Source organism: Vanellus vanellus (assembly GCF_965231255.1).
Source record: "Vanellus vanellus genome assembly, chromosome: 2".
NCBI classification, from domain to species: domain Eukaryota; kingdom Metazoa; phylum Chordata; class Aves; order Charadriiformes; family Charadriidae; genus Vanellus; species Vanellus vanellus.
This window is the reverse complement of record NC_138906.1, coordinates 146,361,646-146,387,275: the sequence shown is the minus strand read 5'-3', so window position 1 is coordinate 146,387,275 and position 25,630 is coordinate 146,361,646. Positions and strand designations below refer to the sequence as shown.

The window sequence follows — 25,630 nt, the reverse complement described above, 5'->3', positions numbered from 1 at the left end:
TGAGTAATGTGCTCTGGCAATCCTGCTTTAGCAGGGGAGTTGGACTAGATGATCTCTAGAGGTCCCTTCCAACTCTGAAAATTCTGTGATTCTGTGATAGTAGGACAATGAATTTTAGATTTAAAGTCATACCTACATCAACTTAAAGTTGTTATTATTTTGAACAGGCTCAGCTTCACTGAAGAAATGTAAATTGAAACTCCAAGTTAAAAAATAAAAAACCACAACAAAAACCACAAAAAGCTCACTTGAATTCAACTTGTTAGCCTCAAGCCTACAACAAATATGGGGCTGCTCTTCCATTAAAAAATAACATCTGCCCATGCCCATAAGGTGAGAAACACCGCAATCCATTGGGCTATTCCATGCTGAAAGGAAATAATGCTTCCCATTAGGCACCCAGTAATGTCTCATTTTCTGGTATTAGAAGCTTCTGAATGTATCCTAATAGATCAAGAGACAACAGATTTGTCACCAGCTTACTCACTCCAGCTACCTTAGCTAAAAAGCGGTCTAAATTCAAGAAAAACATACACGCTCCTTAAGAACACTCACCAAATAAAGGGCACATGCCTGAAATTTTATATAGGTTGTAGCCTATAGACTAGGGATCCAATTGAAGTATTAATGTTATGTTACTGTATTTCACTTCACCAGTGAAAATGGTTACACAAGCACACTATAAGAAACGCCATAAATTAAGACTTTCAATAGTCTGTCCTCTTGCACATACACATACATGCTGTAAATAAGCACATTCTATGAGAAAATACAGCACAAATTAGACAGTGCTCCCCTAGTCAGAAGATATCTATTACATTATCAAGACAATTTAATGTCATTGTGCTTTCCATCATGTAATACTACTCAAACTCATCTCTAAAAAAAGTAATAAACTTTTTCAAATTGATTTCATCTTTCTTACATATAAATGCTTCACAAATACTAATATGGTTACTTTCATGACTTCTTCGGAACATACAACTTCTTTTCAGTGGTAATTTTTGTCTAAAATGGAATTGAAAGGCTGATACAAAAATAATTCACTAATACTGAGAACTTCCACAAAATACATCCCACTAAAAAAAGCTTGTCCTCACATAGAAGGAACATGTAGTGTCCACTTATCAAAAACACATCGGAAGTGTTTAATATCACATAAGTTTCCTAGAAATTGAACTCAATCAAGAATTGACCTTCCCCCCTCACCTTCTTCCTGTCCCTTCCCTTATCCATAAAATACCTTCCAGCCTCTGCTCAAGAGGTAAACCTACTGCAAGTCTTCACTACAAAACAGATTCATCCCTACAGTACCTCAGTTTTGTGCAATGTGGAAGGAGTCCTGTAGGAATAAAACCAGTACAGGATTCTTTAGGTGGAGATATAATAGACATATCCAGAAGATAAAACAGTTAGGAAATTTCATTTCTGGCTCTCTGAGCTAGTCAATCAGCAGTTTGACTCAGTAACAGCCAAAGTCCTGCTGGTGTTCTAGCTGGAAGTAGTATACACAGAGCTGGCTGTTAACATCTATGAAGTCTCTACTGAGCCTATGTATAGAAAGATTTCAGACATAACCAAGTTTGGGAAGACCTGAATGGCAAAATGATAACAGGTACTCTACTGATCAAAAGGTTTCCATAAAAAACTTCAAGTCGGAGCTACTTCTTTTAAATCAGCTTGATGATTTAAAAACTTCTTCCAAATTCTTTTTTCCTACCAGTACATGACACCTTCAGTTTACAAGTCTAGCTAGTCACAGCGCACACCGCCTGTCTAAGGTATCTGAAGGGAAGGCTCATGGGCACCAAACTCAATCGGAATTCAATAATACATCTAGTACATGGAATAACAGCCCAATGACAAAGTTTATATGAAATAGCACATGCTGATATAAAGAACTGAATAAATATCTGTGCATACATACCTTCTCACCCATGATTATTGGCATCAAGTGGTCTAGTAAATTGAATTCTGCCACAGGGATTATAATTGTACACTTAAGAACAGTGAATGTTGTAAGTCGAGTGGGAATGTATTCCTCCAATGATGCGACTTCTTCTGAGCTTGGCATAGTTCTATTTCCATCTATAATATCTACAATAAATCAAGATTAAATATGTTTGACTAAAATATATAAAATAACTCCTACAGTTGTACAGTTGCTGTTTCAGAAATGGTTAGTGACTGGCAAAAAATTGAAAGTTTTTCCCCCCCTTCATAGTTAATAATTTTATTCCACACTGGTTCTACCTAAGGCTAAATGCAATCGTAACTGGAATTTCCTTACTTTGAAATTTGTATCTTTCTCAAGAACTCATCTTAACAGTTTACCATAGCCTGTTTCCATGCATTTTTATACTGTAGAACTATTAGTTCAAACTAATAAATACATACCAACAAGGATAATTTTGGAGTCTTACAGAAGAAAGTTAGAGTTGTCAATGAAATAAGCCCTCCTTACTCAACAACAGGCTTGTGATTGAAACAAATGGCCTCCAAAGTGTCTGAAATTATCTCAGAGGTATATCCAACACTTATGGGGATATTGCAATTACTTTTATCTTTATTTTAAATTTTGCTCTTTGGACTCAAAATCCCCTGACAGATTTGAAGTTTAACTATTTGGAAGTTGCACCTTCAAGAGCACTGAATTTGGTCTGGTTTAATTCTGTATATTTGTGCATACACAATAGGAGCAAACCTGGCTTGGTTCTGCTGTATGGCTCATATTCATGTTCCAGAGCACAAACTATCATTTTCATTATCCGGTGCACCGCACTGCTATCCAGTCGAAGATTTAGCGGACCCACAATGAGACTTTTTGTAGACATCTCCTGAACGTTTCCAAAATCTTCACTCTTTACTGAAGAAAGATCTTGCTGATTCCCAGAAACTACAAGAAGTTTTATAAGTAACAATTATTTGGTGTAAATTGTTGAACATAATAAAATTTATCATCAGCTACTTTTGTTTCAAATCCTGTGATCACAGACTTATATAGAAAATATAACAATGCAAAATGAACACATAACTATACCGTGGCTAGTTTAATATGTTAAAACAAGCAGTATTCCTGTTTAATGCTGAGCAAACAGGGCAAGATTCTGCCTTGCACAGCACAACTTAGGAACCTTTTCATTAACTTTGTATCTCTCAAGCTTGGAACTCTTTGAAGGTGTCTAAACTACCTCCAAACTTCTGTGGCAACTTAATCTGAGGTGCCAATTACAGCCATGCTGTTCAAAACTTTCTACAGATTATCACAAAGATATCCATCCCAAATAATTAAGGAAAGGCATGCTGGAAAGAAACTACAGATACAGGCCCTTGAAATGCTACCTGCTGGTACACAAGCTAGAACAGTGATGAGACTCACACTCACTTGTATTGTCATAGACCAGACTGACCCTTCCTTCCATTCATTGATGATGTAAAGCACGGGCAGCACAAATGAAAACTTCTTTAATTATGTCTCGGACCATTTTTAGAAGGAGCGCCACAGAGATAAAAGGGTGGTTTAGTCTCTGCATCCAAAAGATCCATAACCTTTGTGTTCAGAACAGCAACTAGCATACCAAGTAAAGTATAGCCATCATTTTTCTGATACAGGCATAGGGTAGTGAGGTAGACCGAAATCACAAATTCACTGTGTACAGGCTACTCATCAGCTATCAAACAGTATGACTACATTTCTCTAAGCAAACTGCATGGAAATTCTTCAGTTAAATTATGCAAATTTCAGAATCTTAAGTTTCCCTGTTACATATGACTTGCAAAGAAATACCCTCACCCCTCTAACATATTTAGCTTGCACAATTTCATTCAGATTTTTTTTCTAATAAATCATCACTTTGACAGCATCTTTGTTGCTTTGACACAAGCACTAAACATTAAATGTCTTGCTAACCATTACACAAATGAACGGTCTGACAAAATAAGCATCAAGATTAAATGGATTCTGAGACCACTTAACCTATGAAAATGAAAAAGTTCTGAGAAAAAATTGTAGGATGACATTTTAATTCATTCAGTGAATCTGGATACCACATACTCCTTAGATAGCAAAGTACTCCATAATCCAGCTGGCCAAAGCTGTGACAAATAGGAAAGCCAGGAAATGCACAGCCATTGCCACTAATTTCATCTTGGTTTCCACAGTTTAACACATAGAATCACAGAATGACAGAATAGTCAGGGTTGGAAGGGACCTCTGGAGATCATCTAGTCCAACCCCCCTGCCAGAGCAGGGTCACCTACAACAGGTTGCACAGGACAGCGTCCAGGCGGGTTTTGAACGTCTCCAGAGTGGGAGACTCCACAACCTCTCTGGGCAGCCTGTTCCAGTGCTCCACTACCCTCAAAGTGAAGAAGTTCCTCCTCACATTATGATGGAACTTCCTATGTTCAAGCTTGTGCCCATTACCCCTCGTCCTATCAATGGGCACCACTGAAAAAAGACTCCTCCCATCCCTCTGGCATCCTCCCTTTAAGTATTTGAAAGCATTAATAAGATCCCCCCTCAGTCTTCTTTTCTCTAGACTAAAGAGACCCAAGTTCCTCAGCCTTTCCTCATATGAAAGATGTTCCAGTCCCCTAATCATCTTCGTAGCCCTTTGCTGGACCCTCTCCAGCAGATCCCTGTCTTTCTTGAACTGGGGAGCCCAGAACTGGACGCAGCACTCCAGATGCAGCCTCACCAGGGCAGAGTAGAGGGGGAGGATGACCTCCCTCGACCTGCTGGCCACACTCTTTTTGATGCACCCCAGGATGCCATTGGCCCTCTTGGCCGCCAGGGCACATTGCTGGCTCATGGTCATCCTGTTGTCCACCAGGACTCCCAGGTCCCTTTCCACAGAGCTGCTCTCCAGGAGGTCAGCCCCCAACCTGTACTGATGCATGGGGTTATTCCTCCCCAGATGCAGTACCCTACATTTACCCTTGTTGAATTTCATTAGGTTCCTCTCTGCCCAACTCTCCAGCCTGTCCAGGTCATGCTGTAAAGCCGCACAACCTTCTGGCATGTCAGCCACTCCTCCCAGTTTAGTGTCATCAGCAAACTTGCTGATGGTACACTCTATCCCTTCATCCAGATCATCGATGAATATATTGAACAGGACTGGACCCAGTACTGACCCTTGAGGGACACCACTCGTTACTGACCTCCAACTAGACTCTGCACCACTAACCACAACGCTCTGAGCTCTATCTGTCAGCCAGTTCTCAATCCACCCCACTGTCCATTCATCTAGCCCGCACTTCCTAATCTTGCATGTGAGGATGATGTGGGAGACAGTGTCGAAAGCCTTGCCAAAGTCAAGGTAGACAACTTCCACTGCCCTCCCCTCATCTACCCATCTAGTCAATTCATCATAGAATGCTATCAGATTAGTCAGACACGACTTCCCCTTAGTGAATCCATGTTGACTACTTCTGATAACCTTTTCATCCAGGTGCTTTGAGATGATACCCAGCACAAGCTGTTCCATCATCTTTCCAGGGATGGAGGTGAGGCTGACCGGCCTGTAGTTTCCCGGGTCATCCTTCTTGCCCTTTTTGAAGACTGGAGTGACATTAGCTATCCTCCAGTCCTCAGGCACCTCACCTGTCCTCCAGGACCTTTCAAAGATGGAGTTTGCAATTGCAGAATTTGCACTGAATTTGCATTTGCAATTGCAGAGCTGTCTATTTCATATGTTCTTCTTGTACTCATGATCAAGTCGTGCCACAGAAGCCAAGGTCTCTGTAAGCCGTGGACTGATTTCTTCCATGATGATCTTAACAGTAATATTTTTCAAGGGATTTCCAAGCTCTTATCCAATGCGGATCTTGTATATCCACTCAATGCAAAATAGATCCAATCCCTTCCTCTTTTCACCCATCTGCCCAGATGCAAATCAACCTATTTCCTTACATATATCAAATAACCTCCTGCCTTTCTGTTACAGTAACAAGCTAAACACACCTGTAGAGAGAAATATTACCCAAAACCACAGGAAAATCTGACAATTCCAAATTCTTGTTATACAGTCTTCCTCACTGACACAATCTGTCCATACTAACATAAATTGCAAGGCAAGCTTAGCTCATCAGACTGGGCAGTGGGACCCGCAGTTGCTGCAGACAGTTGAACCTCCCCACTTTGACAAAGAGCCATAGGACGTGTCAGCTTCTGTGTAGCTGACGCTTTGTGGTTAAGCAGCCCAGCACGGTGTGCTTCATAACTTCAAGGCAAATCTTACTTCTAAAGCAACTGGAAGAAAGCACGTTTTATTTCTGGTTGCCTGAGAAGAACCTAGTTGTCTTTCACCCTCCAGGGAACACATCCTTTACCCTCCCTCCTCCTTTACTATACTCATTCAAAACAGTCATTTAAAGGGGAAAGTGAGCTTCGGGGGAAGGAAGGCAGGCTAGGGGTTTTTGCCCTTATGTTTAAATGATATTCCACAAAATGTTCTCGCTTCTAAGCGCTGGTGAGGAAAAGGTCCCAGAATAAAGTGAGACTATGCCAAATTTGACACAGAGCTGGCCTAATGCTATGCAAGCATTTACAGGCCTATATGGTCAGCAGAATTAACTTTGTCCCTAAAAGTCAAACAGAAGTTGATGGTGAGATCGTGAGAGCATTTATAGCCTCTGCTTCCCTTGGTGTTTTGTTTACCCTTTCTAAGGAAAAAAAAAAAAAAAAAAGACAGAAAAATACTACCATATAAAACCTAATTCAAACCTTCAGATGAAACTGAAGTTACCACCTTTTTAATAAACCCTGGAAAAGACTTTTTTTTTTTTTTTTTTAAAAAGCCAGCATACAGCCTGCTTTATTTAATACACAGTTAACACACATTTTTGTCTTTCCATTTCTACACAGTATCCAGTTCACATGAACACTATTAAGAAGTGTAAAGAAACTTAACCTCATAAAAAATATCAAGGCCAAAAGCCTTTAGAAGTAATAACAGCCTACCTTTTCAAAAAGAAAAAGAACAAGCTCATTTGTGTATATTGTATGTATATGAGTAGTATACTGAAGTGACTGCATTTACACAAACCACTTTCTGGAATAGTTCCATTTAATTCTAACTAAGTGCAAAGAGAATGTGATAGAAATCTATTGGTTCTACAGAAGTAGCTGATCACAAGTTATTATTGAAATTCCACAGATGTATAAAGGAAAATAATTGCTGATCACTGAGTATTCAGTTCTCTGTAAACCATATGTCTAATTCTAACTGAAAAAAAAAAAAAGTCTTAAAATGAGGGTGCTGCATAACAAACTTGCCACCAAAATAGATAGGTACACATTATAAACACAACATAACTTCAGAAGTACACCCCGTGAAGTCTGTAGGTCACGCAATTCAGTGATCAGGGAACTGACAGGCTACACGTTGTTTCAGGGAAATTACTATTATGTATTGATACAAACAAAAAATAGAAAGATCAAGTTGGAAGAGAAGGACAGGCAGAATTTCAAAATAAGACTACTGTGCATGACTATCTTGTTTTCATTCAAAATACTAAAAGTGATTAACGCACTTCTATAAGTGACAGACGAAACTCCTGAGGTTAATGTTATCCATGAGGCGCTTGTGGTTTAATCAGTAATCATATGCTTCACAAAAGGTTAAAGGGGCAAAGAAGGTGTCAAACCAAAATTGCCTTGACAGATAAAAATCTTACAATCACAGTTAACAGCCTCCCGTAATTTAAGTTGGGTTAAGTTTTTTTTTTAGAGGAAGGTGGTGTACACTGACTGTAACTAAAAACATATAGTTAATGTCAAAGTAAGAAATAGTAAAATTTTACATAAATACTTTCACATAAAGAACATATTTAAAATGCGGCAAGATTTATATTGTTTTCAAAATCTTGAGATATTTATACCTTCATTTCAAATGAAATAATTTGCATCTATTTGATCACATTCTATTTAATAATTATATACTTGACTCGTAATACAGAAAAATTAGCTAGAAAATAACTAGCAGACAATGTCACATTTGCTTTTCTGATGAACAAAACTATATGAAAATTTAGGGGGTTAAGTTCTTGATTCTAGAGCTATAACAACCATTTCAACCATTAACTTAAAAATTAATTACTCTATCTGTTCTTCTATGTAGTCAGGTAGCTGAAATTACAGGAGTAATACTGAAATAAAAGCACATAGGAAGGCTTGATAGGAAGCCAAGCTACATTTTGTGAGGTGTTTTCCTGTTGACTGATGCAGGAAATAAAAGCCAAGGCCCTGAGAAAGCAAACTGAAAGAAACAGAGATGCTGAGAGGGGAAAAGGTAGTCAGAAAATACCTGTAGCCTGAAAAGGCGTTTCTGAGTTCAGCAATTTCTGAAATGGGTTACTTAGTCAGAAAGAGATGTCATTAAATTCCTTGTGCATTCAGAGAAACAAGACAAAATAGTCCACAAAATCAATATTTCCTCATAACCAAATGATCTGTGCATATTCAAATTTTTATATCAAAATTCAAAAAGGAGGTAAGGCTTACCCTAGGTCTCCAACTTCTCTACATAAATGTTCTGCATGCAATTAAACAATTATTTCTTTATTTAAACAAGAAGTAGACTGCAGTAGAAGCTTGACTTAGTGTGCGTTTTCTCAGCTTCACATCGATACAGAGGGGAAAGACTCAGGGCCAGGAAAGAACTGTGAAATTACCTAGTGTACCCCTCTAATGTCAAAAGCAATAGCATCATTTCTTTTTATAAGCTTTGCGTGATCCACCCTCTAACCAAACTGAAAGGTTTTCTTCCCTACTCCTTTTATGCTTAATGTCCAAGAAGTCCAGGAAAAAAAAAAAAAAAAAAAAATCATCCGGAGTTAAGACTTCTCTTACATAGAGACAAAAACGTGCAAAAAAACCCCAGATGAGCTGGACTAGGTAGCAAGGACAGAAACGTTTGGTCACAAAATAGCAAGATATTCCCAACAGATGTTCACAGAAACAGTGTTGATGATAGTAAATACACAGGCGGGGAAGAAAGCATTATTTAGGCAATAAAACTGCAGAACAGCAGCTGTAGATGACAGTCTTACCAGGGGTGGGGGGAAATCACATTGCAATTCACAATACGAATATCTGTACAAAAATATATACATATTACTTGCTGATACATTAGACTCCTTTGTCCTGGCTTTTGTGACACTCACAAAAGTAGATATAGTTACTGCACTGAATCCACTGTATTGTCTAAGATTTAGAAAATAATTGATAGGAATCTCAAAAATTACTTGGAATTAGCCAATATTTATGTGTACATGGTTTAGGCTAGTATTTGCTCACAAAATTTTTTACAGTATGTATATTTAAAGACTAATTCTTCAAACTATCTCTCATCCTTGCATATTTCTTCATAAGAGAAAATGACAGTCCTTTTCAACTTCTGCACCAAGTAGATGATCAACTTCATTCTTCAACCAGAGTTTCTCAAAAGACTTTTTTCTCCCCAAAGTCAACAATGACAACTTTAAAAAAAAAGATGACATCATACTTTATGAACTTCACCACTGCTACCAGTTTCAGTCTAGTAACTTACTATAAAAGTTATCATTGTGATTATCATTGCGACAGGGGGATTGGACTAGATGATCTTTTGAGGTCCCTTCCAATCCCTAGCATACTGTGATACTGTGATACTGTGTGATTACTTATGTAGGGAAAAAAAGGAAGAACAACAATCAACAGCTAACCAAAACAGCTCCTCTCAAATGCATCAATGAAGATGAAACCATTTTAATGATGAACCTGATGATAAATCTAAGGTAAGTTAGAGGACAGTCAGTCAAGAACCTGCTGGGCATGAAAAGTCTTTGTTTCTATTATTTAACAGGGTAAACAACAAATAAAAGGTACCTTTGCCACTGGTGCTTTCCATTGTGTACAAGTAATCCATGTAGAAAGCCCCAAACCGCTGCATTCCAGCTATCTCTGTGTATGTCTCCTACCAACAAAGCAAAGCAAACAAAGAAAACGTTGTATTAGGAAAGAATCTTGAGATTACCAACTGATAGGTTGGTATGAGAGAGATATATTCATGTTTGGATTTGTGCATCAACATACGGAAAGGCTTATCAAAACAAAGGACAGAGGTTATCCCAAAGAATTCACCTTTCCGATAGGTAATGTAACTTCTATTTGAGGCCACACAAAGGCACATCCATAATTCCAGTGGACATGCTGACCAATTCATCAATAGCACCTAGTTAATTAGTACCTTTAATGGAGTAAATATTCTTCACTTGACCTCTCGCATCCAACAGATCTGCCTAATTAAATACACTGAAAACTGAAGCTTATTCATTCTTTTTTATTTAAGGAATATTGTGGGTTTACCTTTAAACAGTAGGAAACTTAAGACTTCACGCCATTATTGGGATTAATACATAATATTACTACACAGCAAGTGTGCTTTTCCTCTTGCCAAGAAAATAGGCAAATCATAAAAGCATGGAAAACAGGCCAAGGAAAGAGTTAAGCTTAAAACTAAAACACACTATGGGAAATGTTTGAATATGTATAAGTACTTGCAATTTCACTAATTAATTTCTTTTTTTAATGGGATTCTTCAGGGTTACACTTCATCAGTAGTACTAAAAAGGTGAAAATAGTGAAATTTAAATTTTTTTAAAAATTATATATTTTCAAACTTTTAAACAGCTTACCTGTACAGTAACACAAAGTACAGAACTCCACCTGTGAAGACACCTGGAAGGGACCACCTTGGTCACCACATCCAGTCTTTAATAATTGCAGACAGTCAGGGAATAAAGTTTTACAGCACAATTTACAAAACAGACTATTGGTGACTGAAAATTTGTTTCTACCAAAGGCTGTCTAAGTAGACGAGTATAGCACACAGACAATAAAATTAACATTGCCCAAGATCTGGTTTCTGAGATTCTTAGTTTGAAGACCATGCACTACATACTGGTTGAGTTTAAAGAAGTACGTGCTGGTAAAGCTTGACCTTTTCCAAGCATTCTCTCATATCTCTGTTTTTCTCTGCAGGTGTTCTGTAGTTAGAGCTTTTGGAAACTATGGCACTAATTCAGCTTTTAGGCAGGAGGGGAGTTTGAGGTGTCTTTTGGACATGGGTTTTTAATTTATTTATTTTAAAACACAAACGGGTTTACTTTTTTTTGGCCATCTGCAAAGTAAGACTCAGTTAAACAACAAAGTAATGAAAGTCATTCCTCTAATAGTACACAGATGTAAATAATCATTAGAAATCCATTAGAGAGCATTAGAAGTTTTTCTTCTAAGAAAAATTTAATTCTCTGACCTTATGATGAGCTGCATCCAATATAAATTCTGCACGAATACTATTATTTTCTGGACTTCGGTAATCAAATAGTGAATTTGTAAGGTATGTCATCCCTTTTGCACTCAAATTTTCTCCACAGTTAAAGAAGTAGGCCTCCTTCATGAGGTAGTAGAAAATAATAAAGAGGAGAAAAAAAAATACAGTCAAGTTAACAGAGCAGTTTCAATTCTGTCATAATACACTAATGACATGGTAGCATCCCTCAAAAGCATATTTCATTACGAATGAAGATAAGAAAACTAAAATAACTTTATTCAAATAACGCTGAAGTTCCTGTCCACTCTCCCCATTTTCAAATTAATAAAAAAAGTGATACAGAACATACTAGTTTCATTTTAACAGAAAATAACCTCAGATCACTGTTACTTCGAATTCTGCCCCATCCTCTTGTCACTACCTACTCCCTTTTCTCTGACCATCACCTTTCAGATGCTTTATCATCCTCAAAAGCAGTTATCTCAGTGCATGACCTCCTTGCTACCTTATCCATCTTCTTTATTCATCTAGATTTTTACATGCCTTCTCCATATTCTAAACCCTCTATTCCTCCTGAAATCAACACAGTTTTTCCATCAAGAGTTATCGTTCCAAAACAGTTATTTATGAGATTGATTTTTTCCATCTCTTCTCAATCACATACAACAGAGCTGGAACCTTTATCAAAGGCACAGTCCCAACTATAGCAGTACAGGAAGACAACAGGTGAGGCAGCACCAACATCACCACCATTCTCACAAAAGCAGATATGTTCTTAAACTCACAGCCTAGAGGGTGGTAGAAAAATGACAAAGAGCAAAAACCAAAATGTCCCTTATCAACTAACCTACAGGAATCCACACCAATCCAAAATGTCCCTTATCAACTAACCTACAGGAATCCACACCAATCCAAAAATCACTTCTCTCAAGATTTTATACCTCACAGTCTCACAGTTGCTGCAGATGAGGCTGCCGTCCACCCTCGCATCCCCAACCATGTCTCCCTTGTATCTAGCAAGGCCAGCACAACATCTTTCACAGTTGGCTCATGCTTGCCTCCCCAGGCTGTCTTTCTGGAAAAGCCTATGTCTATCAGTTGCAGTACACCAGCCATGTAACATGTCCCACCATACCTCTATAATCCAAATAATATCATACACTACAGCTGCATAAGGATATCCAATTCTTCTTGCTTGTTTTCTGTCCTGCTTGCACTGCATGCAAACACTTGAGATGGATGCCAAGAAATGTTGCTCTCACAGGGGAAGTACAAGAATCTGTCCCATAATACCTACCATAGTACAATATATGATCATTTTCCAAATAAGGAGATACTTTACATTAATATAGTCACTTTGTATTTTCTTCTACTTTCTTAATTTTTCTCCTTAAAACACTTTCTAAACTTCACAGAACACTAATATCAAGTTAGCAGGTCTGTTGTTGGCTGCATTTCTTGTTTTTATTTAAACACAGATAATAATTGCTGTTGTCTGGTTCTTTAGGGCACTATTCTACATACAGTTCACCCTCAAAATCCTCATTATTGAGTTTAGAACTTCCCATACCACTTCATTAAATATTTTAAGGGTAGTTCATACAGATACCTGATTTGGTCTTAAATAACCAAGCTTTCATTCTATTTAAAATACAGAAATTAATATATAATGATAGGGGGTAGTGGAGTCCAAAAAAAGCCTTATGTTTTGCAGCTTCTCACTCTTAGATATTTGTCTTTCCAATTGTAAGGACCATACATTGAGTTCTATATTCCAGTGACACATTCAAAAAACTTAAATCACAACTGGTAGCAGGCTTTTAAATTCTTGCAATCAAGTATTTTAATAAATAAATTGGCCTTCTATGATGGCGTGAATACATCAGTGGGCAAGGGAATAGCCCCAGATGTTGTCTACCTGGACTCCCGTAAGGCCTCTGACACAGTCCCCCACAACATCCTTCTCTCTACATTGGAGACATACAGATTTGATTGGTGGACTGTTCAGTGGATGAGGAATTCCTTGGATGATCACATCCACAGGGTAGTGGTCAATGGCTCAACGTCCACATGGAGATTTGTGACAAGTGGTGTCCCTCAGGGCTCCATATTGGGACCAGTACTGTTCAATATCTTCATCAATGACACAGTGAGACCAAGTGCACCCTCAGCAAGATTGCAAATGACAACAAGCTCAGTGGTGTGGTTGACATGCCTGATGGATAGGATGCCATCCAGAGGGACCTGGACAAGCATGAGAAGTGGGACTGTGGGTACTGGGGGATTAAAAGAAGGACATGAGCCAGCAATATGCACTCACAGCTCAGAAGGCCAACCATATCCTGGGCTGCATCAAAAGAAGCATGACCAGCAGGTTGAGGGAGGTGATTCTGCCCTTCTACTCTGCTCTTGTGAGACCCCACCTGGAGTACTGCATCTAACTCCAGAGCCCTCAGCGCAGGAAAGACATGGACCTGTTGGAGTGGGTCTAGAAGAGGGCCACAAAAATGATCAGAGGGCTGGAGCACTTCTCTTATGAAAACAGGCCGAGAGAGTTGGGGTTATGTATCCTGAAGAAGAGAAGGCTCCAGGGAGACCTTATAAGAAAGATGGGGACAAACGTTTTAGCAGGGCCTGTTGTGATAGGACAAGACGCAAGAGTTTTAAACTAAAAGAGGGCAGATTCAGACTAGACAGAAGGAAGATTTTTTTTTTCCAATGAGGATGGTGAAACACTGGAACAGGTTGCTGTACTGGTTTGTGTGGCAAGGTTTTGGTAGCAAGGGGGCTACAGGGGTGGCTTGTGTGAGAAGCTGGTAGAAGCTCCCCATATGTCCAGTAGAGACAATGCCAGCTAGCTCCAAGACGGACCCACTGCTGGCCAAGACTGAGCCAATCAAAAATGGTGGTAGCACCTCTGTGACAACATATTTGAGAAGGGGGGAAACAAAACAACAACCGAAAAAAAAAAAAAACAAACTGCGCAATGGTAATTGCAGCAAGAGAGAGGAGTGAGACTATGTGAGAGAAACAACTCTGCAGACACCAAGGTCAGTGAAGAAGGAGGGAGAGAAGGTGCTCCAGGTGCCAAAGCAGAGATTATCCTGCAGCCTGTGGTAAAGGTCATGGTGAGGCAGGATGTCCCCCTGCAGCCCATGCACTTTAACAGTGGAACAGATATCCACCTGCAGCTCTTGGAGAACCCCATGCTGGAGCAGGTGGATGGCCAAAGGATGCTGTGACCCCATGAGAAGCCGATGCTGGAGCAGGCTTCTGGCAGGACCTGTGGACCCATGGAGAGAAGAGCCCACACTGGAGCAGGTTTGCGATCCCGTGGGGGACCCATGCTGGAACAGGCAGCTCCTGAAGCACTGCACCCCATGGAAGGGACTCACGCTGGAGCAGTTTGTGAAGAACTGTAGCCCATGGGAAGGACTCACATTGGAGAAGTTTGTGGAGCACTGTCTCCTGTGGGAGGGACCCCACGATGGAGCAGGGGAAGAGTATGAGGAGTCCTCCCCCTGAGGAGGAAGGAGCAGCAGAGGTAATATGATGAACTGACTGCCACTGCCATTCCCCATCCCCCTGTGCCACTCAGGGCAGAGGAGGTAAAGAAAATTGTGAGTAAAGTTACACCTGGGAAGAAGGGAGGGGGGAGGGAGAGGTGTTTTTAAATTTGTGTTTATTTCTCATTATCCTACTCTGATTTGATTGGTAATCATTTAAATTAATTTGCCCCAAGTCAAGTCTGTTTTGCCCGTGATGGTAATTGCTGAATGATCTCCCTGTCCTTATCTTGATCCACAAGCCTTTAATTCTATTTTCTCTCCTGTGTCTAGCTGAAGAGGGGAGCGATAGAGTGGCTTTGGTGGGCACGGGGCAGCCAGCTAGGGTCAACCCACCACAGTTGCCCAGAAAGGTGGTAGATGCCCTATCTCTAGAAACATTCAAGGTCAGGTTGGATGGGGCTCTGAGAAACCAGATCTAGTTGAAGATGTCCCTGCTCACTGCAGGGGAGGCTGGACTAGATGGCCTTTAAAAGGTCCCTTCCAACCCAAACTATTCTATGATGATTCTAAAGCATACAAAAATTGCTTATTCAGTAAGTCAACTGATATTTCAATATACTCACTTCTTCACTCCTATTCGTGTTCTCTTCAAAGTCTTTAATTCCCATAATTCCTTTAAGGCACATAGCTTGGCAACCAACAAAACCTATTTGGCAATCAAAGAAAAGTTCACCTTTCATAAGGACCTAGTAAGGAAAAAAAAAAAGTGATATTTTAAAGAATTCTACGCCATGAAAAACAGAAAAGAGAAAAAAGTGAACCAAAATATGTTTAGGTTTATATATTTAGAGGTTTAATAAATAGCAAGATAATCAAACAGTGTACTTATAAGGGACTGCTTTAGAGTCTATTCACTGCAACACTAGAAATTTAGAGAATTTCTATCTACATGATTATTACAATAAACACACACAATATATCAGAACATGAACAATCAGTAATGAAATAATTTCCAAATATTTTATTAGTAACTACTTACTACAGTATTTATAACAAATTAAAAAAAATGTAAATGGAAAATTACCAATTACCTCTACTGTGGTTCCTTCTTGTTCCCAGCATATAACTTCTTTGGATTTTACTTTCTGAGGGCTGTAATAACTACTTTCAGCTTGCATTTCAGTGAGCTATGAAACAACAGTATAAACACCTTATATAAGTCAATATTAGTATTAAAACAGCCCTAATGTCATTAATATACAGAACTGATGAAGACAAATTAAATTATGGTCTAAAATTTATTAACCAGCAGGAAACAGGTGCAGTTAAACAGCTGTAACACATTATCCATATTAGAACTTCTCATATTCAACTTCTGGTTGAAGTTTGCCATAACAGAGTTTTAAATCCACTATAATATTTTTAGTTTGCTTATCTAAAGAGAAACTATGTGAAAAGATGAAACAGATACACAGCTGCATTATTAACATAGTATCAAATTAGCTTATAAATTGCTGTAAAAATCCATAAATACATTATTTATTCTTCACAGCAAATAATTAAACAGCACAATAATACTAAGGAAACCTTTTGATTACAACCATTATCATTTTTGTTTCTTGTCATAGCAATTGAGAGAAACATGCTTTTATATTTCTTGCATGATTTCAATATAAAAATTAAAACAGGTAAAACACATACAGTCAGGTTAAAAAGCATGTAACGTGCAGCTAAGAAAAGAAGCACAAAATAATGAAGGTGTTATGTTTTGCATTAAAAAAAGTTTATGTTAAGCAGCTTAAATAGTTCAAATTCTAATTTTTATAAAAATATCCACAAGCTCTCATTATTTTCAGGAGTGGATACATCTGGATGTTGTTTCAAATTAAAATTTTGTAATCCAAATGTCCAAGAAAATTGGATTAAAAAAATCACTAATCACCCTTCAGCTGTGTGCAATCATTGTAGAGGAAAAGCAATTAATTGATTAAAAGAACTCAGACATTACAAGAATCATTTTCACAATTATTTGAAAATGTTACATTTAATTTGGCATGATTTTTAGCTGGAATGATATCAACTGTTCAGAATGCTAATGCAGAAGCTTGACCTAATTTTTTAACCAAAATATGAACCACAAATTAATTCCATATATTCTTTGCATGCAAGCAGAACAATGAATTCTGTTTTCCTCCTAACTGTCACGATAATAGTATATTAGATCACTTCAAATTTGAAATTTATAGAATGTAAGATGTTACATTTTAAGTAGTTTTTATCACTTCCTAATATAAAATGTATAAACTTCCCAATAAAGCATCAGGAAAGCCCAACCCAGCAAATCTTGTTCAGAAAAGAAGTTCATATTATTTTTAATGAGTTTGTCTCATGTGAGGAAAGAGCGCACAAAATTACTACAAAAGTACAAAAGAAAGAAGATGCCTGAACCATGAAAAATGATAAATTTGAGTTCTGGTTGGTTGTTCAGGTTTAAGTCATGTCCAAGGGATATAATTAAAGGAGGAAGAAAAGATTTTCCATGATTTATTTTTAGCCGTTTTGTTTTGGTTTGGTTTTGGGTTTTTTTGTTGTTTTGGTTTTTTGTGGTTTTTTTTTTGGTTTTTTTTTTGGTTTTTTTTTTTTTTTTTTAAATGAAGGCTGAAGCAGATTGACACAAAAGAACATGACTGAATGCCTATTGATGCTTTATGTCCTCAAATATTGCAACTAAATTTGCCAGGAGACTGAGGGCATTAAACATTAACCTCCTCACGGAATGCCTGCAGCTCCCAAAGTCACTTGTCTCATCCTTTCTGATAGTTGCTGAGCAGCTAAATGCTCTGCTATGCCACCAAACAAAAACACCTAAGAGAAAGTAGCCATGAAGCCGCTCAAAATACTCTCTTGTGCACAAGCCAAACTGGCAAAAAGGGACAGGGAACTGCTGATGGAATTGAGTGGATAATCAGGCCCATAAACATTATATAAAGGTTATGAAGATCATGGAACAGATCCTCCTGGAAGCTGTGCTAAGGCACACGGAGAACAGGAAGGTGATTCAAGACAGCCAGCATGGCTTCACTTTTAGTGAAGTAAGTCCTGCCTGACCAACCTCATGGCCTTCTATGATGGAGTGATTAGGGAACAGCTACAGACGTCATCTATCTGGACTCTCATAAGGCCTCTGACACAGTCCCCCACATGATCCTTCTCTCTACATTGGAGACATACAGATTTGATTGGTGGACTGTTCAGTGGATGAGGAATTCCTTGGATGATCACATCCACAGGGTAGTGGTCAATGGCTCAACGTCCACATGGAGACTGGTGACAAGTGGTGTCCCTCAGGGCTCCATATTGGGACCAGTACTGTTCAATATCTTCATCAATGACACAGACAGTGGGACCCTCAGCAAGTTTGTGGATGAGACCAAGCTGAGTGCCACAGTTGACATGCCTGAGGGATGGGATGCCACCAGAGGAACCTGGACCCATGTGAACTTCACGAGGTTCAACAAGGCCAAGTGCAAGGTCTTATACCTGGGCTGGAGCAAGCCTTGGTATCAATAAAGGCTGGGGGATGAAGGGATCGAGAGCAACCCTGCTGAACAGGACTTGGTGGTGCTGGTGGATGAAAAGCTGGACATGAGCCAGCAACATGTGCTCACAGCCCAGAATCATAGAATAGCCTAGGTTGGAAGGGACCTTTAAAACTGTTGAGTCCAACCATCAACCTAACACTGCCAAAACCACCATGAGACTGTGTCCCTAAGAACCACATCTACACATCTTTTAAGTAACTCCAGGGATGGTGATCGCACTTCCCTGGGCAGCATGTTGCAATGTTTGATAACCCTTTCAGTGAAGAAATTTTTCCTAATATCCATCCTTAAACCATATGCTGGTCTGCATCAAAAGAAGCATGACCAGCAGGTTGAGGGAGGTGATTCTGCCACTCTGCTCTCGTGAGACCCCACCTGGAGTACTGCATCTAACTCCAGAGCCCTCAGCACAGGAAAGACACGGACCTGTTGGAATGGGTCCAGAGGAGGGCCACAAAAATAATCAGAAGGCTGGAACACCTCTGTTATGAAGATAGGTTGAGAGAGTTGGGGTTGTTCAGCCTGGAGAAGAAAATGCTCCAGGAAGACCTTACTGCAGCCTTTCAGTGCGTAAAGGGGGCTTATATGAAACATGGGGAGAAACTTTCTAGCAGGACCTGTTGTGATAGGACAAGACATAAGGGTTTTAAACTAAAAGAGGGCAGATTCAGACTAGATAGAAGGAAGACATTTTTTCCAGTGAGGGCAGTGAAACACTGGAACAGGTTGCCCAGGGAGGTGGTGCCCAGCAACAGGACAAGGGGCACTGGGCACAAACTGGAACACAGCAAATTCCATCTCAACGTGAGGAAAAAATTCTTTACTGACAGAGCACTGGAACAGGTTGCCTAGAGAGGTTATGGAGTCTTCTTCTCTGGAGATATTCAAAACCAGCCTGGATGCATTCCTGTCCAACGTGCTTTAGGTGAACCTGCTATGGCAGGGAGGTTGGACTAGTACCTTCCAAACCCCTCCATTATGTGATTCTGTGATCGATGTGCCATCCCTAGAAACATTCATGGTCAGGTTGGATGGGGCTTTTAGCAGCCTGATCTAGTTGAAGATATCCCTACTCGTTGCAGGGGAGGATGGACTAGTTGACCTTTAAAGGTCCCGTCCAACCCAAACTATTCTATGATTCTATGAAAGTTCTGCAGTTCATACAAAGGGGTCAAAGTCATTAAAAAAACAATGAACCTTAATTATTCTGCTGCTCATAGAAATAGTATTATTTCCTGCTCTGAAAAGCTCTGGTCCTGATTTAATATATGTTTAATTGTAAAACCAAGAGCTAATTTCTATCATAGTTAAGCAGGCAATTCTATGTTCATATAGTTTGGCATGTGTAAGAACTATTTTGCTAATTCAGAACCTTATTTTTAACTTCTGTCAGTACATCTCTATCTTATCCAGGGTCTCCACATTCCCTTCTGCAAGCTTACAAAAGAAAGAGAAGCTTAGCAACCATTTTGAGATTGGTTTACAGAAAATACTCAAATCTTTCTCTATGTACATAGTTTATAGCTCAGAGTATACGCATAATTTATCCTTTCTTTAATTTGATTCCAACCCATGGAAAAATAATTTCAGCTTTATCAATTTAAATTCATATTTGCACATATTATAGTTTAAAAAAGAAAAAAAAAAAACATTCCTCCAATTCACAAACTATGTGAAGCTAAAATTTTAAGAGTATATTTATATAAATGTTAGATGGATAGAATACTACAATAAACATTCATAGAAAACCCTTTAAGCTTTTTCTCCCATCAAAAAATATTAAATCTAAGTAACTCAAGTGATTTCCCTTTAAAATTAAAATATCCGTATGCAAATTCCACCTGAAACAGCAAAACCACTTCACACTGCAATTAACAATATATTATGATGCGAGAGGAACTTTCAACATTCACATTTTTTGTTATTTAATACTGTAACATTCCCTGTCTCGAATCAAACAGTAGACAAGCATGCAGATAATCTTTAAGCACTTTCTCAACAAGCCAAATAAATCCTATACGACACAGAGAAATACTTGCCTTAAAAGTCACTGTTGCCTTTGTACAGTAAAACCCAATTGAAACAATAGGATCCTTGAGGGATTGAGATTTCTGCTGATGTAGCATTGTTCCATCATCAATTCCACTAGAATCGTTCTCTTCATCGTAACTCACAATAGCAGGAACAAAAGACCAAGCCCAAGAAACCCATCCTTGTTGCTGGTCATCATCTTGATGCAAATAAGGATCTTGATTAATATACTGTGTTGGATATTGCATTACTGAGCTTGTTTCGTCTTCTGAGCCTTTTAAAACAAAAAAGTCAAATTTCAAATCAACCATGCTTGAAACTGAATTTATTATACTCAAAATTATAGCACGTGAAAAATATATCTAGGACAGTATTCCATGTATCATTCACTGATATTTGATTTATAGTGATAGAAAATAAGTAGAAATTTTAAATTTCTGAATATAAGTTTCTAAACACTTGTTTGATTCTTTAACATTTTCCTCCAATAAATATTAAGGATCTTTGCAAAAGTTCTATTATTGTACATTTGCAACAAGACCCAACTTCGTCACCTATACCACGTGCTTTGAAGACTTCTTCTATTAAAGCCCTTCCAAAGTTGGAAATTAAACGCTACTAAATAAGGTTCTATTACAATCTTATAGTTTTCAACATTGAAATGAAATAAAAAAGGACTTCAATTGCAAGAGCCATAAGGAAAATGTAAACACAACACATATCCAAAAAATTAAGGTTGAAAACCTCCTTTGTTTAAAAATCAGGTTTTCAAGCATTCAAAGACACAGGTTTATCTACACTCAAAAAAGCTGGTAAGCCACCTGTGGCTCAAAAAGAACCAAACGTAGGTCTTCTGTGAAAAAAGAAAAAAGAATCTTAGAGAGAGCATACAGAACAAAACAAGGTTTGCCACAAAGATACAAGTCAAAGATTCATGATCCAAATGAGTAACACTGTATGTACAAACAGCACAATTAACTGCCTGTCTGGCTTCATCACAGCCCTTACAGGACTCCCAACTCCCAAGGAATATAACTGCTTCAGAGTTACCATAGGCAGTACAGGAGGCAGAACTGTTCCCACAGGGGAGCAATATTGAATGTATTATTTAACTGAGAATGGAAATAGGCATATTCCATTTCCATTTACTTATTTTTTTTTTATCTCAGAGGACCCACTCTTGCAAGTTTTAGAGCTTTTAGTCTTTAGCCTAATTAGTCTTTTAGTATAATTATACACTTGCGCGATGGGAGAAAGCATAAGAAAAAACACTCATGAGAACTCTTTGCACATGCTTGGAGGTGAGGACACCTCCTCCCATATGGGCAATGCGCACTTCCTTCCTGCTCTTTTTACAAAAATAGCGTCAGAGATCAGATTTCAATCCAAATGTAAATCTTGAAACACAGGAAATAGAGAAGAGGTGCACATAAAGTCTTGGAAATGGCCAAGAAGCAGAACTGTCAGATGTAGAAGGAAAAAGAATTCATATGGAGCATAATTTGAGTCATTTAGCTAAGACTGTTGTTGACAAGGACAGAAGAAATGGTGGAAGGTCTGACAACAGAGAAAAAAAAATCTGGAGGTGTAGGATCTAGGTCACACATAATATTTGGTGTACACAGCCATAAAATTCAGCCATCATTTAGCATACCTCTTTGCTGTATGTTTACACACAGAGACAACAGTAAAAGATTCTAAATAATAGTTTGGTTTATTTTGGAATAACCAAATTAATATTAATATTTTGGAAGCCATTAAAATAAGACAGAACAGCAGCTAGACTAAAATGGTGATATCTACACACTGGAAGACAAAAAGAGGAAGACACACACATCTTCTATCACTAAATTAAAACTACTACAACCATTATGTAATCAACAGTCAAGCTTCAGAATAAATGCACATCAGCCTAGTAAGCAAGCCACAACATCCTCTAAACACTTCAAAGCATAAGTATAAAGTAAATACCTTTATAACAAGTAATGCATGAAGGGGAGTATGTACTTTGGAAATACAAAGTCTCTTTCGCTTTAACTAACTATGCTAAGCACTGCATCAACTGCAAACATATATGATAGTGAAAATATAACGATAAAACCCTTATGTTTTACATTCAGCAATTTGTTAAAGGACAAAATGCTCCTACTCATCAGGTTTCTACATCCACTCTTGATAGCTCTCCATAGCTGAGATCACACTGGGACAATCTTGCTTCATAGAGTAGAGCAGTTAAGAAATACATTTTACATAAATTACAAGATTTCAGTGTGATTGCATCTTGCTGTTTCTACATTCAAACCAAGTTTGATCTTCAGAAATTCACTATGCTCTCTTTTAAGGGGGTTGAGATACTTATCTCTAAGAGTCTGGAAAATGGTATCTCTCACTGTAAGTCTGGAACTAACCCAGTAGAAAGTTACTCTTTCTGTATTTATTTTTCTGCCTGTGTTAGTTTTCAGCCAGGGAAGGCTGGTCCAGCTAAGCCTGTGGCTACATAAATACAAGTGCTGGCACTAAGGGAAGAGGGAGGGAACGCATCACCATCCCTGCTGTCAATAGCCTAAACTTTCATCTGGTTGAATCAACCATGAAACTGCATAAATGAAACATAGTAATTATTTCAAGAACACAGCTATAGATGTTCGTTCTTGTATCACTAAATAATGTAGATATTAAAATTCATTTCCTCATCCATATTTTACCCTCTATAAGCTAAAGAAGCTACTGCAAGCTCACAGCTGAAATGACAGCATCATTAATTTTGTATAAAAAAAAAACTTATGGAATAAATCATGTTAAAAAAATAAATAAAAAAAGGGAATTTGCAAGGAACAAGCGTTATCTGGCTGATAACAACAGTTTCGGTGCTGACCTTGAGAATGCAATAGCCCTTAAACTTGTCCTTACAGCATGAACTGTCCTTGAAGAATCTCAAATGTACTAACACACATGCTTTCAAAGTAACAAATATTTTCTTATGATTTTCCTTTGCATATATTTACTATATGAATGCACAGAAATTACTAACATACAGAAAAAAACAATTTCAATGTTTGTAAAAGTTGCCCCCAATATGTTTATACTCTTCAGTGGCTGTGTTGCCAGTCAGACTGACTTTTATTTGAAAGATGTTCATTTTGGATCTAAACCATAGAAAGACAATAAATTGACTGCCACAAGATAACTTACAATATTTACGATGCTAGTAGCTTAAAATTTTGATATTTAAATAGTTTTACTTCACAGTACATATTAAAAAATAGCAGGTCATGATCTATTACACATACATTACAGCAGCACAGCAATATTGATGGAGATTGCACATAATGGAAATTATACCAGCAGAAACTAAAATCCTATCTACCAAACTCTAGTCTGAAAAGTATTCCACATCTCCTTTTAAAAGCAAACGTACCCCCAATGCTTTCTAGTCAAAAATCTGATGCCATTCTAATTGCAGCATGAATACAATATTACAACAGTCACACACTCAAGTGACAGTACTTTTACACATTGAGGTATCACACTTATTTTGAAGAAGACAACCCACTACAGTGATTCAGGTAGCCAGGAATCAGTACTGCAAAACAGTAAGACTTAAGGGTTTCTTCTTATTTCTGCATCAAGAACAGCACCTTCCTTAAACCTCTGGATCCTACCAGACCAGAATACACTTCCACCTTACAGACAAACATAAAGCAAGGGAAGAAATCATAGCTCCCTTTTACTGCTGAGCTGCACAGTCCACTGAATATGGAATGTGACTGTAACATTCAAAAGCTTTAGGTTCAACTCTACAGAATCCGCCTTTTCGTGGTATGTACCTCCATCTATTAAACAAACTTCCCCACGCTTCTACTCCTAAGTCTACCTGTCTTGTCTTATTGTAAATTGAAACTACCCTAGTGAAGAACTGATGGATAAGGAGGGAGAGAATCACCTTCCAAATTTGTTAAGAAAACTCCAAATAAAGAATGATGCCACAACAATTCTGAAGTGCTGAAATAATACCAATAATTACTTTGAAGTGCTCCCCATGATATTACTAGGGGTTGCCAATCAATTTTAAAATTCCAATTATTTGAACAATATCCCAATCTCAGTAAAATTAGGAGCAGATATAGGACTTAGTTAAGGGCAAGCTACAAAACAAGTGGCATTGATTTTAGAACAACAGAACCAGGAGAAGAGGTAGGGGATCTATTTTCTACTTTAATGGCAAAGGAGACTAAACAATATGAAATATCACAAAAAAAGGGCAAGTGCCTCTGGATTGAGATACAAAACACAGGACAATCTCAAAGTGATATGTAAGTGCAGATACCCAATAGGGAGAGGAAGGTGTTAGTTGTCTGATAATGCCAGTCCAAAAAGTTTTTGGTTCATATCCTGCATACAAGTTCAAGCAGATCAACTGGAAATACATTTTGCTCACTAGAAGCATTAAAAAAAAATTGCTTGCATTCTGCCATCTACCTTAAACTACTCTTAAAATAAGCAGCTGAAAAACTGGGATAGTTAAGCTTTTATGTAGTAAGAAAAAAAACACAAAAGGTCAACCTGTGACTTGTGCCTTTCAAAGATTTAGTCATATTGAGTGTCTACTAAAAAAGGAGTATTAATGCTTTTCAAGAAAAAAGAAGATGGCAAGACAACATAGAGATGTTTAAAAGGCATTCATAAAAATCTAGTTCTCCACAAAAAAGGTTATAGCTCCTCAAAGAATAAAAATATTTAATACAAAAAAGTTTAATCTCCGCACTTTAAGAACTTTACAATTTGGGAAGATTTAACCTTCATTCATTTTTTTAACTTGCTACTCATTTTAACTGCTGGTCATTTAACTGATGTTAACAGATGTAAGCAATTCTATGTGCCTAAACATGTATTCCAAACTAATGAAATCTGGCCATCTCCATACAGTGAGCTTGATATCCATCCTCAGCATATGTGATCTCAGCAACCAGTTACAATGCACTGCTACAGATGCCTACAAAGTTACTCGCTGGCTGTTGTGCTGGTTGTCAGACAGCTGCACAATGCACTGACCCCACAAGCCCCGTTTCACAGGCATCTGTCTACACTGCATCTTTACAGCTTGTTGAAATACAAATGGCAAGTATACCTACTGTTCCTTGGGAGGACACCAAAGTATATAGGCAAGGAA

The 25,630-nt window shown here is 38.1% G+C and overlaps 1 protein-coding gene across 1 annotated transcript in view; it reads right to left on the bottom strand.

Moving 5' to 3' along the window:
- The window catches only part of VPS13B (vacuolar protein sorting 13 homolog B), a 499,565-nt gene that overhangs the window by 409,451 nt on the left and 64,484 nt on the right, over nucleotides 1–25,630 (bottom strand). Inside the window, exons 8-14 of the mRNA XM_082499631.1 lie at nucleotides 20,469–20,734; nucleotides 15,919–16,014; nucleotides 15,451–15,573; nucleotides 11,301–11,438; nucleotides 9,872–9,959; nucleotides 2,705–2,896; nucleotides 1,928–2,097 (exon numbers count right to left, since the gene is read on the bottom strand). Of these exons, the coding sequence (XP_082355757.1) occupies nucleotides 1,928–2,097; nucleotides 2,705–2,896; nucleotides 9,872–9,959; nucleotides 11,301–11,438; nucleotides 15,451–15,573; nucleotides 15,919–16,014; nucleotides 20,469–20,734 (1,073 nt within the window). The remainder of the gene's footprint in view (nucleotides 1–1,927; nucleotides 2,098–2,704; nucleotides 2,897–9,871; nucleotides 9,960–11,300; nucleotides 11,439–15,450; nucleotides 15,574–15,918; nucleotides 16,015–20,468; nucleotides 20,735–25,630) is intronic.